Consider the following 19,245-nt stretch of genomic DNA (forward strand, 5'->3'; position numbering starts at 1 on the left):
CGTTAGCAGAGGCTGCAGGATACCGTAGCACCACAATCCTCTGTGGGGATCTGGAGATCTGGAACGTGCAGGCTGTTTTTTTTCAATGATATGTTTGAATTATTTCTTATGGGTGTGCATAATGGCAATATAAATCTTTCTGGGTGTGCAATTACAAAGACTGGCATGGTCTATTCCCCACTGGGTGATCGCCTGAGAACAATGACATATTACCGGCTGGCCGGCAGCGGTCATTAAGAGCTGATATGGGATTTATGGCCAGTCTTTAAACATGAGATGGCATTAGAGAGATTTGAATACAGTCAAAATGGCACAAAGGATCCTGCCCGAGCAAGATGGAGCTAATGAACTGTGGTTGGGAAGCAGGGGGATATAAAGTTATTTTGGGGAAAGCCAATTTCTCATCAGGCAAAATGAGTCTGATTTTAATCAACGGGTTGTCAGAGTCCATAACAAGCTCCCCGTGTTATTATGGTCTTTGAATTCGGAGAGGTTTTTATAGATTAGTAACGAGCAACGCAGGACAATTAATGCGTTAACACCTGCTTCCATTTATAACAACCAAAAGACGAGGACAAAAATATGAGAGCGTGACTCTATTAGAAGAAATGATGCAGACATTGTGCAGCATCAGCTCGGGCGCCGTTTCCGCTGGGCGACAACGGCGCCTCTATAAAACCATCCCTTTAATTTCCACTGGCAATTAAGGCGTCTAACATTCCACGTGATACCTGCTGAGAGATCTTAAGCAGCTAAAACATCCAATGTGTTCATTGGAAAGTGAGAAATAAAGACTTTGCCTCATCATATTAGTGCCAGTTCTTAAAGTGACTGTTTATCATGAGGTTGTGCTTCAGGTTTTAATGAGCTCCCTGCCTGTTCTAGTCTAATTCCAATTAGTCCCTCCGTCTCATGTAATGGCGTGATTACCTTGTGAAGCCTCCATTGTTTTCTGTACAAGCCTCAAAAGGAACCCCGACTATTTTAATCTGCTTCCTGGTGGCAGCGCACCTGCCAGCCGAGCCCCTCCTGCAGCACCATCACAGGTACGGCGAGAGCGGCGCCGTGCCGGGGGGGGGACCAAACCAACGGTACGACCGGATTCTGTGGATTCTCAAGAATTCATTCTCTGAATTCAAAAGTGTCATTAGAATTCTTAGATATCAGATGGCGAAATGCATCTAGCAATTGTCCTGGCCAATTAGCCTAGCTACTGTTTGAATTTAGATGGGGGGGGGGGTTATTGTTCCCAGCGTCTCAGACTGATTCAGAGACAGAAAGGTTTGACTGAAGTCATCATCTAACAGGATATCAGGCAGCACAATGGGAGAGGCCGGTAAGAGCCGCGACGTAAAACTGAATTTAGATTTCCTCCCAGATTTGACACTCAGGCAGAATAAGGGAGGGAGGAAATCTGCACGAAAACCCTTAAAAGAATCAATTTGGCGAGGCGTCTAAAAATGTGACTTTATCCGCTGCTGAGATTCCGACTGTCTCCTGTTGGAGTGGGATGACTGTCTTTCTTCCCCACTGACAGGCAGACCTGGGCCAAATTGACAGTTCTTTAAAGCAGCTGACAGGAAGCCGCATTAATTAAGTCATTGCTGGACTTTAATTGTGTTAAGAAGTTGGGGAAAAAAATCTAATATGAGAAAAGGTTACCAAGTCCTCTGCGGTGTCAGATTTTCTACTTTCTATGAATATTAATGCGCCTAATGAAGACAATCTTCACTTCATCTTCCCATTGTTCTGCATTCAGGTGCCAAGCTTTCACAGCCATTGATTTGTTGTTAAAGAACAAATATGTCACTGGAGGAAGTGACTGCCACCTCTTTCATCTTACATTTATCAAGAAAAACTGTTTTTTCCCTCCACTCCAAACGTGGAATTCTTTTTTCTCTTCTAAAAAGATTTCAGCTGAGTGAGTGTCATGCAGGAGTTGTTAAGGTGCGTTTGGGTGTTAATTAGATGTGTGGATGCTAATTTTGTTCTTGCTGTAAAAATGGGACAAAAGGGATTTGACGTTTCACCAAAAAACCTCAGGGAAGCGAAGTCTTTGTCTTTAACCGGTGGCAAAAACATAAAGATAATGTAGGACGATATTCCAGAGTATTCCAGACTCATCTGAAGAGTCTCTGCAGGAGCAAGAATCATCCGTCGCCTCGTTTGGGCCGCAACACGTGTAATTTTCACACAAACATGTAAATAAAGTAGAAAAACCTTCCAGCTGGAGCGTGACTTTAATTTCCCAGATGTAATTCCCTGGAAAGACGACAGCTTCAAACTGTTTGTCCGGTTGTATTTCAGAGGAACGATCACTTTTTAGAGCTGCTAACTGGCTTAGAGCCCCTTTTCATCACATAAGATGCTTCTAATGTTCTCTGGTCCAGGAGAACCCTCCCAGTTTAGAGCAGCCGACTGCGTCTCGGACTGAAATCACAGGCCTGATTCAATGTGAATCTGGAAAAATCCTTCAAAATATCATTGAAACCTGCAGTTATTCCACAAAAAAAGGATCTGAATGTAAATATAATATGACGGGACAAGCTGAGAGAGGAGCGAGCAGAGCTTTAAAGGGAAGTTCTGGGGCCTTCAGCAGAACCTGGGCTCCGCTAACGCCAGCGTTATCCTGCCTTGGTCGTGACTGCCAGGAAGACCGAAGAGACAGAAATTCAAATGAACCCCTGCTCTGATAAGACCACGACCTGAGTCCCTGTGAAAGATGAGCTATGGCTATTTCTGGAGAACGAAGCGCTCGCTCTCGCCACAGGGCAAACCCTGAATAGCCGGGCTGGAATTACTTGAAGAGAGGGACTGGCTGATGCACTTGGCACTTGTCATTGAAGGAGCACCTTTTGTTCGTGGCGCCACGGATCTCCATCTGAGGAGGAGCTCCAGAAGGTCCCGCGTGTTTGCAAACGCCTCGGCGAGACGTTCCAGGACCCGAGCAGGGGGGAGAGGAGTGCGGGAGGCTGGCGACGTCAGCGGAGCTCATTCATGCCGAGGGCTGAGTGCACACGCGGTGTGAAGGACGGGGAACCGTGCACATGTGGACGCGCCTTCATCACGTCTGACAGAGACGATGTTTCTGATGTCGTCCCTCACGTGAGAACCAGTGAAGTTTTACACTCTTTCCCACCACAGATGGGGGTCTCTCTCTCTCTCTCTCTCTCTCTCTCTCTCTCTCTCTCTCTCACACACACACACACACACACACACACACACACTGTTTAATGCTCTCTGATGATCCTAAAGGCCTCCAATGGGAGACTGTAGGTTCTATAAAAGATTCTTTATGAGTAAATTTATTGTTCAGACTGACTTTGGTTCACAGGAAGCGAAGCTGACAAATTTCACTCTGCACTGATTTAATTTAACTCCTGACTTTGAGCTACTGTGATTAAATTTCTGACACTGAGCAATTATCCCCTCCTTCAAGTCAAACAACACAACACAAATTCAAAATAGCCAAAGCAGCTAAATTAATTCAGCACTTCGTTAACATTTTTCTTATTGTGACACATGTGTGCGACTGGTTCAACATTAAATTTAAACATTAAATGCAGAGAAATGGAGGATTTTAGGGGCCAGAGAGGGGCCCCGTCTCTGTCCTGGCCCATTTTCACAGTCTTTCAACAAAAACTGGCCCAAAGAAGATAAAACAAGCTCGTTGGCAGATGATGCGCTCATCGACTGAAATCAATGTTTCCGGCTTCCGAATGAGCAAAATAAACACGTAAATTACTAAACAAAGGTCAAAAGGTGAGAACATCTTATTAATAAAAGCACCAGTTAATTCTTTCCAGCAGAAAAAAAGACAAATTAAGTTGAGCCTGAGAGGCAAAAGTGATGAAATGTCTTTCAACAACACTTTGTCTCCGTTCCTTTGGCCAGGACCGGGATACCTATTAACATTCCTCTTAAATTATTCATTCTGATGGATAAAACACCTCCACAATTAATTGCGTGTGAGCCGCTCAACCCCCCTGAAATGTGTTGAAGAGAGGAAAACTCTCTTTAAACGTAGCAATTCTTTGCTCGGGACTCTTAAAGGCGGGGGACTGCGGCTAAAAATAATACCAGGCGGGTAAATAGAGAAGAGGAACTTTTCTCTCTTCGGACCCCCCCAGGTCTCCTGGAGGAGAGAGGAAGAAAAGAACGACAGGCTTCTGAAATCTTTGCTATATTCTGTTTCATGGACACTTCAGAGGAAGTGAGCGGCGCCCCATCCTGCACGTTCATGTAAATTAGATCAGACCTCCGACCACGTTAAAAGACGTGGGATGGGATGTATAAATCATAAACATCAGGGATGTATGCACTATTAATTGTTCAGAAAAGAGCTCATGTTTCACAGCGGGGAGCCCGTCTTCCTGCATTTCATCAATATTCCACATGACAAAAGTCCAGTTTTTCCACCTGCAGAGAGAATAAAGTGTTAGCTCACATCCCGGGGGCTAATGGGGCAGAAAGGGCAGTATTGATGCGCACGGAGGCGAAGTGTTGGCTGCTGCTAACTGATGTGCACGTCAGTATTGATGTTTGCCAACAAGGCCGGTTCAGGGAGGAGACGCAGACACGCTGGTGGACGGAGAAGTTGGGTGTTAGGGAAAAGTCGTGCCGTAAGCAGAGATTCCAAATGAGCTTTGTGTCTCCGTGCACGTGCGCGACCAGGAGCAGCCTGGCTATTTATTGCCGCGCTGCTGAATGCAACGCCAGCTCAAAAGGCTCCAAATCATCGGGGAGATTGTTAGGCTTCGGCGAAAATTACGGAAATGCAGGGGAAATGGATGAGCAACACTTCATAACAATTAATCAGCGGCTGTTGATTAATAAAGTTCATTTTTTATTCTCCATGATTCAGGGGATTATCAAAAGGACACTGTCCTTGTCATTTTGATTAACAAACCCATCCTCACTCTGGGGGGGGCGCACTGAAGGGAGACGCTTTCTTTCGGCCATAAAATAAATATTGAATGAGAATATTAACTCGTTAACCTTGACAAGTATTTGTAATTTTCATAAGGGGGTAAAACCAGCAGATTCAGCACAAAAGCTGCTGTGGGGGTTTGAGGAGAAGGCAGCCGAAGAAGGTGTGGGGGGGGGGGGACGACAACGCACAACAAATTAGAGGGAATGAAGAATGCTACTGCATGAATCCTGTCATTTTTATGGGCTGCAGTGATTAATTTGTTTGTTGGAGTTCTCAATTAAGCTGGGAAGAACTGGCAGAATTAGAAAAAGGAGCGCGGCTCTGCAGAGCCCCTGGAGGGGGGTGGGGGGGGCACGCAGCCCTACCTGAGCTCAGGTCATCAGGCCATTCTGGGGCGCCGTCGTGGAGATTCATTTCAAACGGCGCAGACGGAAAAAAATGGAAATGGAAATGTTTCTTGGGCCCCCTGATAAATCATCCTGCCTTTACTTTCATTTGTCCAGGTCGCCCTGTCGAGGGTAATGCCCTTAAAATGTCAATTGTCAGTGTGCGCATGCATCGCATTACGGATGAAGTACAGTTCAGCACACAGAAGCAGCAGTCGGCCGCCGTGTTGCCCAGAAAAAAGGAAAATATGGAGCCTGCGCTTCCGCCCCTCCCCGGAGGCCTCGTGCACTTATTATTTGTCAGAGTGACAGATGTTTTTCAAACCATGTTGTCTCGCGTGCTGAACTTCCAGCAAAACGCAGTGAGAAGCTGCCCGGCGTGGACGGAGGCTCCCCGTAGGGGGGGCGCACGGTGGTCCGGAGGTGGCCCAGCTGGCCCCGCCCACGTCGCCAAACCTGCAGCTCAGCAGTTGTTTTGGTGGCTGCAGCAGCCGCATAAATCTGAATATGGACAGGAAACATTTGCAAGTTTCTCTGTGGAAATAAGAGTTCATTTGGATGCGTGCATTTTTGGATAATGCACGTGGGAACCACCATCCAGCTACTCAGTTTGGAGAGCTTTCTTCCTCCTCCTCTTCTTATTGGATGCATCTGTTTACTTTGTCTTCAGCAGCTGGATCACTTCACGCACATCAGAGGTCATTTTGAACTCCACCGTGCACTTTCTCAGTACCAGGTTGTGCAAATGTGAAGCAGCTTTAAAGCCTGTAAACAGCTCAGCGACCTGAGCACCAGCGCCGCTCAGCCACCCCGAGATCTCTGGGATGTCATGAGATCGTGTACATTTGGGATGCGTATGGCCCCTATATCGGCCCACAGACTTTATTTGTTGCCCTGGAACCTGCGTCTTTGCATCCACTCTGCACGTGTGCGCTGTGATGCACAGGTGTTTAATGAACAGCCACAGCGTCAATAAGTGTCTTTATGTTGAGAAATATGCAAGTTGACTCTGCTCTGGTCTAAAGGTCCCTACTAGTACTGAGCAACCACAAAGTTGAAGCTGAATTAGCTATTTTTACTTATTTTGCATACATTTGCATCCAGATTAGTTATTATTTATGTCTCTTCCTCTCTACACACCGCGTATATACATTTCTTTTTAAGGGGCTTATAAAAAGAGGCAGCCCACGGTTTATTTTACACCTCTTTTGTGCTCTTGCTGCTTCTGTTCTCCCAAGTATTTGTTTGCTGTAAGAGTTTAGCAGGAGTGAACAAAGAATACACACGATGCGTTCAAGTGCATCGTGAAGAGAGACCTGCTCCTTTTTCACACACGCTGCAAATTCCTCAAGTAAAAAGTGCAACTTTGTTATTGTGTTCACAACCATTATATGTATTTTAATGAAATCCCAGTGTTTTCCAGATCAGTGGGTGCTTTTAATGGTGTTGGCCACCGTTCTTTATTTCCAATTCAAGGTGTCCTCTGTTGTGCTCGGAGCGGCGACATTGACTGCAGCCAGCACTTGTGAAGCGAAAATGCTTATTAGTCAAACAGTCCCCATCGGAATAACGCCGTGGTCAGCCGGCGGTGAGGGATAACCCAGAGCGGATGACACTCTGGAGCTTATTCTGCAGGGAGACGGCTTCAGCGCAGCGCACACAAACATGATGTATGGACACACAAGCAGAGAGGCATCATGGGACCGCGCCATGGAGGAGCTACAAGAGTAACTGCAGCCGGAGCGGCGTTAGCGTCCAACGTGCTCTTCAAAACAATGACAGCGTGTTCTAGTTCTCTGTTTAATGATCCGTTTGCCCCTGCAACCTTGATACAAATGGTAAAAATAAAACAGTAAAAAAAATGCTTGTCAGTTTTGGTTCAATCCTCCAAAAGATGCCTTTTGATCCCTGAGATGGGACAAATATGAACCGCCAGAATATAAAAAATCTCCACAGTGTCCATGTCCATATAATGTAGGTAGGGGTAACTGTTGAGGGCTAACACTCGAAGGTCAAGAAGCTCTGGGAGCTAACAAGAGTTAGCATAATGAACAGCATGAATAGAATATTTTAGCAGGAAGGTGACCAAATTGTGTCAATGTTCAGCCTTTCATTTCCATCTCAGCCACTGCATGCTAACGCTAGCATGTTTGTTAGCAGTCGGCACTCCATCCAGAGTGCCTATCTATCTATCTATCTATCTATCTATCTATCTATCTATCTATCTATCTATCTATCTATCTATCTATCTATCTATCTATCTATCTATCTATCTATCTATCTATCTATATCTATCTATCTATCTATCCATCTATCCATCTATCATCTATCTATCTATCTATCTATCTATCTATCTATCTATCCATGGAGCAGGCTGCTCGGGATTGTTTGTGCTTTCCTGGTTTAATTCTTCTCGTCTCCCCTGTGAAGCATCTCATCATCAGCCAGTAAACCGTCTCAAAATAAATCCAATCCCATAAATCTACCTCTGAAGGAATCTGATACTTTTAAAACCTGACAGTGAGTGACCTTGAGATTTATTTTTGTCACACCAGAAACCGTCTCCCTCAGCAACGAGAGATGCGCCTGTCCAGATGGTTTTGTGTGGCATCGTCTTCCTAATTGTCAGTGATGCCATCAAAGGGATGTAGCAGACCTGACAACTGAGCTGATGAGCAATAAGATGAGCATGAGGGGGGAAATTAGAGCCAAAAACATGTGACAGTCTCTTTGTGCAGCACTACCTATGCTTTTAAACGCCTTAAATCCTTTGGCCTCCTTTGTTTTCTTGTTGCACAAAGCAAAGTTATTATTAAACTCCGGTTCAAAATAGTTATTTCTGTGTAATTATTGTGTCTGATTACATTACGCACGCTACCAATATGACCAACGCGTCACGTTAAATAGCCCCTCTCTTGTTTTCGCCGTAGAACTCGTGCATATTTTATGAAGCAATCACCTGTCTCGGTGGCTTTTAAGCCGAATTGGCGGCGGCTCCGTGGGCGCCGCGGTGCGTCCCCGATGACTGTAAAACATGCAGGACAAAACATATGACACAGGGGATGATCCCAACCCGAGAATGACATGTGCTAAAGAACATTATAGTCATCGCCAGGATAAAGGTCACATTGACTCGTGTTATAAATTGGACAGGACAGCTCCAGCGCACGAGGAGTGTCGAGTGTGAGGAGGTCTGAAAGAAAATCCCTGGGATGTTTCGGGACGCACACGCGCAGGCAGACGGATAAAAGCGTCTCCGTCTCGCTCTCACTTGTGATTAACGCACTTAATCATCGCGTTAAAAGGACAAGTCGGCGCGAAGTTCATCATATAATGGCGCCGCGGCGAGAAAAGGGCCGGAAAGACCTGCGAGTGGTCATCAAAAAAGGAAAGAAACCATGGGAAGGAGAAACGTTGCTGCAGTTCGTGCAGCTAATGAGTGAACCCACATCGCACCTCTTCTGCTGCGGCAGCCATAAATATTTACGTGTTCCAGCCTAAGAATACCCCGGAACAACAATAGGAACAGGAGCAGATCTTTGCTCCCAGTTACAAAAGGAGAAGACTTGAAAGGAAATGAGCAAATGAATGCGACGCCTCATTAGGCCGACTTTATTTGACCGTAGCCAATTAAAGAGCATCTGTAATTTAAAACAGCCATATTAAAAAAAGGGAAAAAAAAGAATGAAAATGAGGAGCACGCTCCTCTCGGGGGACCGAGTCCTTTCAAATCTGTTTTAATGAATGTTACTTTCTGTTTGAACAAGATGAAACAACACACGAGCTCAAAGCGCTGACCTGGGGTCAGAGGTCACGTGGGCTTGACGGGGTCACGAGAAGCCTGGGAAACGCTGTTCGTACCTAAACAGTGACGTTGGTGGGTCAAATCTGAGATCGCCACAGTGTAAATGTGCACGGTCAAGAACGTGATGGTGCTTAAAGAGATTCCGATGAGAGAAGCGCTATATTGATAGATTAAAGGGAAGTTTGCTAGTTTGGTGCTGGCAGCTGTTGGATTGTGGTTAATGCCCCCCCCCAATCAACGACCCACTGAGCCATTTTTACGCATCACGGAGATGCACGTTGGGGAAGGCAGAGCAGCTCCGTGGCCCGAGGATAGATCTGATCTCCGTGATGCTGCAACACGGGTGGATTTTGATCCTGGCGCGTCTGAGCCACATCAAAGCCACCAGGAGATCCCGACTGCTCGCTTTGCTCCGGCAGCGAAGCTTCCTGGAAAGGAGGAACACCTGTATTGCTTATCCTGGTTGTTAGGCATTGGGATAAGATTTTGTGCAATATGCATGACCAAATGCTGGAATAATGAGCCATCTGTATGTGTGGTCCCTTCCTTGGAGATGCCAGGAACGGCACCATCTGTGATGCAGCGACCAGCTGTTTTCCTTCTTATTACATGTTTATTAAAAGCTGCAGTTGTCCTCTTCAAGAAGACTAAAAGAGAGCACGGGTGGCACTGTCGCTCCTCCGACTGGCTCCGTCTCCATTAGACACAGGCTGGAGCTGCGTTCCCCCGTCCCATAAACCCACACTGGCTGTTTTAGCAGAACTGAGGGAGCGCTAATTAAACGCTCCTTTCTTCATCGGCGACTTGCAGGAGATTAAAGAACAAACATGCAGTTGACTGGCAGCAAAGCAACAGAGATGAAAGAGGATGAATGAACGCCATCCGTCAGGAGTGGAAATAAATAAATAAGCCGCGCCGCGTGGCCCACCTCCACTTAGCCCTCTGGGTTTGTGTTTCAGAAACCCTCAGCAGGCTTTACACATCTTCCCCATTTGCATTGTTTTCAATTTTCAAAACCTATTAGCAGGATATCGATTGACCGCAATTGAGCATTTATGCACAGCAGGCGACCTACATCCCTCAAGTCGGAATCAGATCTCATCCGCCCTAATTGAGGGTGGCAGAACTGCAGACCACCCTCTGCAACTGTCAACAAATTTCAGGAGCTCAGACTAAGATGCGTCGGGGATGCGTCCCGCACAGAGTGATGGACACCGAGAAGGAGAACTGGAAATGTCCATCAGCGTCCCCTGGCATGAGCTGAACGAGACAGGTCGGGTCTGAATAGACGCTGACAAACCCGGAGTGGACACACTGTCGACGCGGACTAAAGCAATACCAGGGGACAAGTGACAGGCTGCTGCGATGCCTCACTTAACCGCAGCACATGCACGCATGCAGGGAGGCAAAAATAGTGCGCGTGTTCCCCCCCCACCCCCACCCCCACCCCCACCCCCACCCCCGTCCATATGGACAGGCAGACCTCACGTCCTTCAGGAGGAGCCGAGACAAACTTAGGAGCAGCTTGGAGGCTGCGGAGCTGCAGGATGTGGTGGAGAGCAGCACCACTGATGTTTCTGACAGGGTTTCTGAGGTGAGCCTGCTCACTTTGCTCAATGCTCAATAGAATAAACAATATTCCGTCTCTGTCTGGATAAACAATTACCTGCTGCGGATTGTAACCTTATTGGATCGAGTGAGATGTTTGAGATAAATCATTAAAGGCGCCGACAGGGCATTTATCTTCGCTCCTGCTCTAACGCTCCGCGCACAACAGAGTGGAGGAAGTCAGTCAAGGGTGTGTGAGGTGGGTTTTTTAAAGCCGAGTCCCAGCGCGCCTCAGTGTGTGTGCTTGTAAGAGCACCGTTGCGTGTGTCAATCCTCCTGTGGAGCCATGTTCTCAAAGCTCTTCATTTTGAAATCAAGCATGAATAATTAAGCCGTTTCACAAGGCCGCTTTAACGATATATTACATGAGAAGAAATAGGTCAAGCAGCAACGTTGGAAGGGCTGTTTTTACATGGCGGTTTAAAAGACGGCCAACGGTGACTGACAGCTTCTCTCCTCCACCGATGACTCCAGGTTACACCTGCGTTATCGCTGCATTCCACGTGGAACATGTGAACAAGGAGTCGCGCACAAAAGCGAAAGGGACAACAAACGTTTGCTATTAACAACAGAGGCGCTAAAGTTGCAGGTGGACTAAAAAAACGGCGTTTCTGACCTGCTGAAGTCTGAAACGTCGGATTCTCCAGCTAACGCAGGTCAGCTGAGCTGGCGTGTGAAGGTGACCACGCTGGGACAGCGGGGTGACCTGGCTAGCATCAATAACTCATGCATATGCAAACGCCGCCGCTATTACACTGAGCAGAGCTTCTCTATACACCTGCGTTTTTGGATGACAGCAGAATTGACCCCCCCCCCCCCCACGTGTGAAGTCAGCAGCATTTGAGGCAGCGGCGTCACCCACAGACCTTCTGACGCTGAGAAAAGTTCAGAGAAAGAGCCGACCAGCGTCCACGTGTTGGATTCAGCTTCAGCAGGAAGCTGTTGCTAATGGCGCCCGTGTATCCGATTAGACGACGAAAACGGTATTTTTAACCACACGTCCATCACGGCCGTAAACTTTTCTCTGCTCCAAATTAGCAAAAGCTCTTTGTTTTTGCTCTGCTTGGTTTTCAGAAGCGCTACATGAATTACATGTTAAAAAATCAAGCTGCCTTTGACTGCTGGCACGTGTTGTTGTTTCCGCTCGGGGAGGTTTGAAGCCAGACTTCAATCACTGCCTGTCCGTTGTACATGAAATTTCATCTGCAGATTAAAGACGTATTTGGACGTCTTTGTTTTATTGCGGCTTTTATCGCGACGACGACGCCTCAGCATCCTTCAACCAGATCATGTGAATGAAGCCTAAGATATTGGAAACTGTCTCAGGTCCAGATTTTGCTCCACAAAAGGTTCTTGTGTGTTCCAGCATCCGCATGAAAGGCTCTCAGATGTTGGATTTAATCACACTAAAAGGCCGCTGAGTCGCTCGTGTATAAATAATCATAATTCCTGGGCAACAGAGAAAGGTTTCATTTAAAATTCATCCCACAGAGATGAGCTGGGAGCTCAGATCCAACAATCAGACGTGTTTATGAGCCATCAGAAAACAGCAGAAATCAGGAAAGGACGGGGAAAAGAGACGCTTTGTTGCAGAGGTCGAACCGCAGGAGCAGGTTGTCTGAAGGAAACTCAGAGGAACAAAGTTGAGCAGAAACAAACAGCAAAAGTTGCTTTGTAGCGTCTCGGCCCTGCAGGTTCATCAGTTTTCCCGTTTTCACTTGATCATTCCGAATTGTTAATGAGCGTCGTTGTTCTTCTCGGGGGTTTGGTGCTACCAACCTCTTACCGAGACACAGTTATGGGCTGAGACCAGAACGGGCCCCACAGAAACACATATCCCAGCGCTTGATTGATCACATGATTGATCATAAATGAATTCCGTTTGGACGCATCTGAGAAGCTTCAGCTCCGCTCCCGTCATCAGCCCGACTCCCTCGGTTCTTCACCTCCACTTGCTTAACCGCTGAGGTCAAAGGTCGAGGCGTTTCTGCAGCCGCTCAATAAAACGAAGAAGATGAAGAGGAAACTTGTGAAGAATGCGGGCAGGGTTGGTGCTCCCCGCCTGCCAACGTTGCACGGGTGGAAGAGCTGCAGCAAACATTCGAGGAATGCATAAACGGAGCTTCCTGGACTCTATCAGACAGGAGATAAAAGAACCGCCCACTTCAGTTCAGGTTCTAGGATCTGCTTTCATAACTCTGTGCACCACAACGTTTGGAGGAAGGTGGTTTGGAGACATTGGGTGAATTGGGTCGGTTCTGGCCCTGATCCAGATCTAAAGCCACTATCTGGATCAGTCTGATGGTTGTTAGAAACACAACTATAAAATGCAGGTTTGCAGGTTGGTCCTCAGGACAAAGTCTCACTCTTTGGGTTGTGAAACGAGGAATCGGGATCAGGATCTGGATCAAGATGGAACCTTTATGTTGTTGGTGCCAACTTCACTTTCATCCTGGTCTGGATCCGACCTCCCGTCTCCGGGAACAGTCCAAAGGCAGGTGTCCCACCTTGGTGCCCCCTGCTGTGGTCAGGAGCACTGGGCACTGATCGGAACCTCGGAGGTGGCGTCTGCAGGTGTTTCCAGCTGTCTGCAGCTCTAGAACATCTCATTCCTATTAACCTCAGGCCATCGGCTCCCATCCCGGAATCACAGCTAAAGGTCAAAATAGCCACGGAACATTGAGATTCTTCTAATTGGACACCTCATTTCCAGCCATGGATGCAGCTCCGATCAGACACGTTTGTCACCAAAACGGTCCCAGCCGAGGATCCCGCGAAAGGGAACGCTGTTCGACTCCTGTCCTGGAAAACCTTCAGGCGTCCAGGTATGAGAATCAGCACCGTGCAGGGAGGAGAAGCTCATCAAGACTTAAAGGATGACAAATTCCACCATCTGCACGCGAACACGGCCGCCGTGAGAGAGAAAGTCTGACAAGAAAGTTTTCAGCGAGCAGACGAAGAGACGGCGGCGGGCGCCGGAGCGAAGGCTGGCGCCGCTCACGCCGCCACTGTGCACAAACGGGTGGTCGGAGCTGTCAGGCAGGTACGGCTCAGGCTCCATCCGAGCCGTGATTGATCGCCCGGGGTCAGGCGGGGTTCACGGGAGGTCTCCGGTATCACCGGCGAAATGAGTGACAGACACAAAATAGCGTGATGGAATATTATCAAGAATCCATTTGTAATCCAGGGCGAGCCCGGATCTCTGAGGGGTGTTGTCTCTTTGAAATGAAGTCATCCATCACTTCAACTTCATATTTGATTAGGTCATGAGTGGCTTTTAAAGGGAGAGAGAGGCTTTCCGTGTTCCGCTCAGACGGCCTGCTAACCAGCGTTAAAGACCCCGATATCAGAGTCAAAACAGGAACTCCTGGAAAATTCACCTTCCGGAAGCCGAGCGGACACAAGGTCCCAGTTCTGGAGCCCTGGGAATTCTTTTATAAGCAACCATTTAAAAGAATGAAACCGAAATGATTTTTTCACCTAGTTTTCCAAATTCAAAAAACACATTTCATATTTTCACAGAGAAAAAAACTCACATTCTAATAAAGAATGGTGAGAAAGACGGAGGCGCGACCTCGTTTGCACTCAACAGGCTGCCAGTGTTCCTCCAACAAAACCTCTGGATCTTGGATTTTCTAGTAAATAAAAGCTTTTATCCCGCAGCATGTGGATCATCTGAAGGAACACGACAGTCGGCGCCATCGTGGATAATTACACAGCATCTAAAATAATTAACAAAGCCAAAGTAATGAAAACACCAGGCCCCGCCCACTTTTAACAGCACGACAGATGGAAGAGGTGAAGTTCATGATGATGGACGGAGTTAATGAGTAAACCACATCCTGGGAGAGTTAGTTGATGGGATTACACACCGAAATAGCAAATACACCATCTAAACTGCGACATTCTTCAACGTATCTGATACAGAGCTTATTATCAGCTTATTATCAGCTAATCATCAGGAATACAGCTCGTGAACGAGATGATGTGTAACAGACAGAAAACTGCAGAACTCACGTTGGCAGCGGGGTTAAAATCCCTTTTTATTAAATAGTAATACATTTTAAATTAAATTCCGTAATAAACCCGTCATAAATGTAGAATCCCTCCTCCACACGGCATCGTGGCGCAGCGAGACGCGTTATTACTCAGTTATATCGGAGCCAATGTTTGCCTTTGAGGACGTTTGGGCTCACATGTGCAGAAAGGCTGTAAAACTTTATAAAGATCTTAGTAAAGCCGGAGGGGGGTGCAGGAGAAGCTGCAGCGGCTGAGGCGCAGGCCGCCGCCGCTGCCTTTTCTCTGGCCTCTGTTCCTTTAATAAACTCTGGTTATCTAGTGTAACAAATGTCTCGCTGCCATCATCAAGTCCAGGCGAGGAGGGAGGAGTTTTTAATGTTCAGTTTGTTCTATGGATCGATGTCTGCTGGCATCGCCTCTCCCCGCCCGCCCGCCAGCACGCACGCCCGCCCGCCCGCACGCACCGTGCGCTCCCACCGAACCACCGCCGAAAAAGCCTCTTTTTTGCGCGGCTCCCCCCGCAGATCGTCCGGCGGTACCGGCAGCCTGCGGGACTGACTGACACGCGTCGATCAGCGTTCGCGGCGCTGATGGACGGAAGCGGATGGTGAGGAGCCGACTCGCCCCCCGCTGGAGGAGGAAGAAGAGAAGCTCCATTTTACGTCTGCTTCCCGTCCTGCGACCCGTTCCAAGTGGATTTCTTTCATAGTCAGAGAGACTGAACTACTCCGAGAGCCAAAATAAAGACTTGCGCACACGCGCGCACGCCCGCCCGCACCGCCGCCGTGTGTGTCCATGCACGGACCATCGTAGACCGCATTCAGATTTCACCTGGCCGCGGCAGCGAACCGAGCCTGCAAAACCCAGCGGAACTGAAGAGAGAAATGCCACGAAGGAAACAGCAAGCGCCCCGACGGGCTGCGGGTAAGACGGTTCCGAAGAACCCGTTTACGCGGAGCAGTGTTCTGGTTCTGGTTCTGATAATAACGCATGCTTTCTGCTCTCAAACTTTTAGCACTGCCATACATTTCCTCTGATTTCAGGACATTAATAACGCTCGTTTGCATCGAAGTCATGTAATAATAATAATAATAATAATAATAATAATAATAATAATAATAAGGATGTGGACATAAAAGGGCAGCTTTTAATACAAGGAAAGTGAATAACTAATGAATTTGGAGCTCTTCTGTGGGGATCTCAGAACATGTGAGCGTGAACTTTAGTTTTCTCCCCCTTTGCTGGACGTGACCCCCCCGAAGAGCAGAGAGGGGCTAAAAGATGTGGAGCCGCTGTATCTGTAGCACCTGAACTCTGGGTGAACTCTTCATAATCTTATGGACAAATGGAGAATGGGTCTCACACACACACACGCACACACACACACACACTCCTGCACTGCATCCACAGACAAGCTCACCTCCTGGACGCAGGTTCCAGTTTAAAACGCCGGTTCGAGGCTGCTGCTTGTGTCAGGTCGGCGCCCTCGTGGTGCTGGAGGACGCTCGGCCCGAAGCGCCGCTCTGACATTTGTTTTATCCCGACGAGCCGGGGCGAAAATCTGCATCGTGCTTTCATATTCACCAAGGTCACAGAGTGTGTGTGCGGGGCCCGTCCACTTTAGGTGTTTACCGGAGTCAAAATGGGAATAACACACCGGTCCCGGATCTACTGGCGGCGCCGTAGATGCAGGTTGATCGAGGTTATTTTGCCGTAGGAAGATGCAATTAGGAGGCTGCAGCTCGCTGAGAAGTTATCAGTCTTTATTATGGCTGCGGATGGAGCGAGCAGATGGCGATTGTTCTCTGCCAATAATAGTGTCTCTCTCTGTACCCGCTTAAGATACTGAGACCCTTATCTGCACCACACACTCTCAGTTCACTCACACACACACACACACACACACACACTGACGCTGGCTGCCATTCGCTAAATATTTTCCCCACTCTTCACCCCCCCCCAAGCCTCCCTTTTCTCTGTAAAACAAAAACAATGGGCCTTAGTTTTTATTCAGGGAAGTTTGCAGAAGATGCCTGAGTGATCCCTTTACACGCTCTCGCCGCCTCGCCTCTGCTCCGGTAAATGTGTCAGCCCTATAGAGAAATAAGCCCTCCAGAAGAGTTTCTTCATTGTTGAGGTAATTGTCTCCTCTTTGACAGGCACATTCATCAGTGGCTTAATGGTCAATCAAAAGTTGGCAGGCAGAGTGTTTTCATTCTTTCCTATCCACTACATTAGGAATACTTAATCAAAATGTCTCCCGGTAATGGCTGTGAAGAGTTCATGACTGACTGATCCGTTGTCTGCGCCGATAGAAAATTAACAGCTCGGCACCGGAGAGATGGGGGCCCGCAGATAAACAAATTGTGCATTAATATTTCATCTTCAAGACCTGGGATGTGCTGCGAAGCGGTGGAATATTCCTGGGCCGTGTTGTCATTTTTCTCTCTTTTTTTCCGGTGTTCTGGTGAAGGCTCTCTGCAGCTGTAACTCATTTCACTTGATGACTTTACTGGGGTTACAGAGAGTGACGACAAATTGATTACCTGGCAGAGCAAGAATGGAGCGAAGAGAGACGCAGGCTGACAGTCATGTTATAATAATATGTTTAATGATGTGTGGAGGGGAACAAGGAGAGAGCGCTATTGAAATAAGAGCAGGGAAGATACAAAAGAGCAGATTTCATTTTTCTGTGGGGCTCTTAAAGATGCAGCATCCTTCTTTTGTGGAAATGGTGTTTAAAAACACACACACACACACACACACACCATTCCCAAGCATCAATTCAGGGGACATTTTGCATCCGAGGTGCTTGTAATCTCCTCTGGGAATTGTATTATTAATAGGCGTATTTGTAAACGTGAGACCGCGGCCGCGCCAGGAAAGGCCAGTTGTATCTGATTTACTTTCTTTGCATACGCGGCCTGTATGGTAATTTAAAATGCCAATTACTCACCGGCGCAGGAGAGGAAGCACTAAACCTTTGCTTTATCACGGGGAAAGCATCGGCGAGACAGACGAGCAGCAGGGCTGCGGATTCCGGGATGAAATTTGTATATCAAGTTTATATATGGTGCGAGCCTAAAGCCCTGCTAAGTGCTCGGGATGCATTTTTGAGTGAAGGCAGCCATATGTTATTTTGCAGCCGCGGGAGTATTCCTTCTTTTTCCCCCTTTAACTTTACAATAACGCCGCGCCGCAGCCCCTTAGCCCAATTTGCTGTTAACAAGATAAATTGGAGAAGAGACAAAGGCGTTAAGTGTTGCGGTGCCAGCCGGTGACTGACAGCAGCTTGTGGGAATTGGCCAGCAGAAATTCCTCCTAAGTGGTTTTTGTTCAGGGGAAGACGCTGCCATGGAGGCAGATGTTGTTTATCCAGGTTAGCGGAGAGGAAGTCCACTCTGAATGAGAAAAGAAGCTCCAAAAAGTGTCTTTCTCAGCGCCAGGCCGCCCGCCGCGTGGCCACGCTCGTCCGCCGTCAGGACAAACTGAGATAAAAGACGAATTTCAGGATTTTCCTCACCTGTGTGTGACTTTGGGAGTGTTTCTGTGGCTGGATTCGAATTAGCAGTTGAAGCTAACAACTTTTCTCTGCTCCGGGTGACGAAACGCGAGCTCAGCGTCCTCGCAAAATAATGGAGGACGAAAATGAGACGAAAGCCCCCGGACGCAGAAACGCCGGCTGCTGCACAAAAAATAGTAGACGTGTGGTTTTTTTAAAAAGTACATTTCAGCTCAAAGGCAGCAATATTTGACAAATCAAACAAAAGTCGTGTTTAAGACCTGATCGGTCTTGGGTGACTTTGTCAGCGTTTCCTCGCTGAGCCTCTCTGGGCCGAGCCTGAAACAGCCAGAACCAAGTGATCTTATCATTAGGGGGCATTAAGTCTCTGTGTTTTCCTCTGCCTTGTATCTCTCTGGACGGGAGTCGGCGAGGCAAATGTTGTGTTTTTGATCTCATTCGGCTTTTCTCATTGGCCCGTGAGCACGCCGAGCCACATTCGTGCGCTTTATCGCCACGCTTGCACTTCTCCAAACTTGCAGGCTCCCAGCAGAGATAGCTTTTAATAACTTCGTCCTCATCAGCTACTTCTCAGGCTGCCCAGTTTCACCAGAACCAGGGTGAAAACCAGGCGGCGGGAGGTCCCGCTCGGCACGCCGCCCCTGTTCCAGGTGCGTGTAACCACGGGCTGGTGTTTGCACGAGAGGCAGACGGGGTGGTGCACTGTCTAGGTGATAAGGAGCGAGACTCCGCTGCCCTCCAGCAGTGATCTCCTCAGCTCAGCGCTCTCCTGTGTGAAGGAAGCAGCCCGTCCTGATTGGTCTCTCAGCTCCAGGTTCCCGTGCAGCGCTGCACCTCTCCGCAGCGACGGCTCGTTCACCTTCCCTTCCCTCTGAGACCTGCACTAGTTTCCAGGCAAATGACACAATTTGATATGCCGTCGGGGTGATTCATGTGGATAATGTTTCCATGTGATCATCGCAGCAGAAAG

At 47.9% G+C, this 19,245-nt stretch overlaps 1 protein-coding gene and 1 long non-coding RNA gene across 2 annotated transcripts in view; one reads left to right on the forward strand and one right to left on the reverse strand.

Annotated features, from left to right (window-relative positions):
• The window catches only part of LOC130529871 (uncharacterized), a 43,137-nt gene extending 26,568 nt beyond the window's left edge, over window positions 1-16,569 (reverse strand). The window contains exon 1 of the long non-coding RNA XR_008951675.1: window positions 16,173-16,569. This is a non-coding gene — a long non-coding RNA (uncharacterized LOC130529871). The remainder of the gene's footprint in view (window positions 1-16,172) is intronic.
• LOC130529869 (teashirt homolog 2) overlaps window positions 14,969-19,245 on the forward strand; it is a 35,330-nt gene continuing 31,053 nt past the window's right edge. Inside the window, exon 1 of the mRNA XM_057040524.1 lies at window positions 14,969-15,676. Coding sequence (XP_056896504.1) covers window positions 15,637-15,676 — 40 coding nt within the window. The 5' untranslated portion in view covers window positions 14,969-15,636. The remainder of the gene's footprint in view (window positions 15,677-19,245) is intronic.

This window comes from Takifugu flavidus, chromosome 8, assembly GCF_003711565.1.
Source record: "Takifugu flavidus isolate HTHZ2018 chromosome 8, ASM371156v2, whole genome shotgun sequence".
Classification (NCBI taxonomy): Eukaryota; Metazoa; Chordata; class Actinopteri; order Tetraodontiformes; family Tetraodontidae; genus Takifugu; species Takifugu flavidus.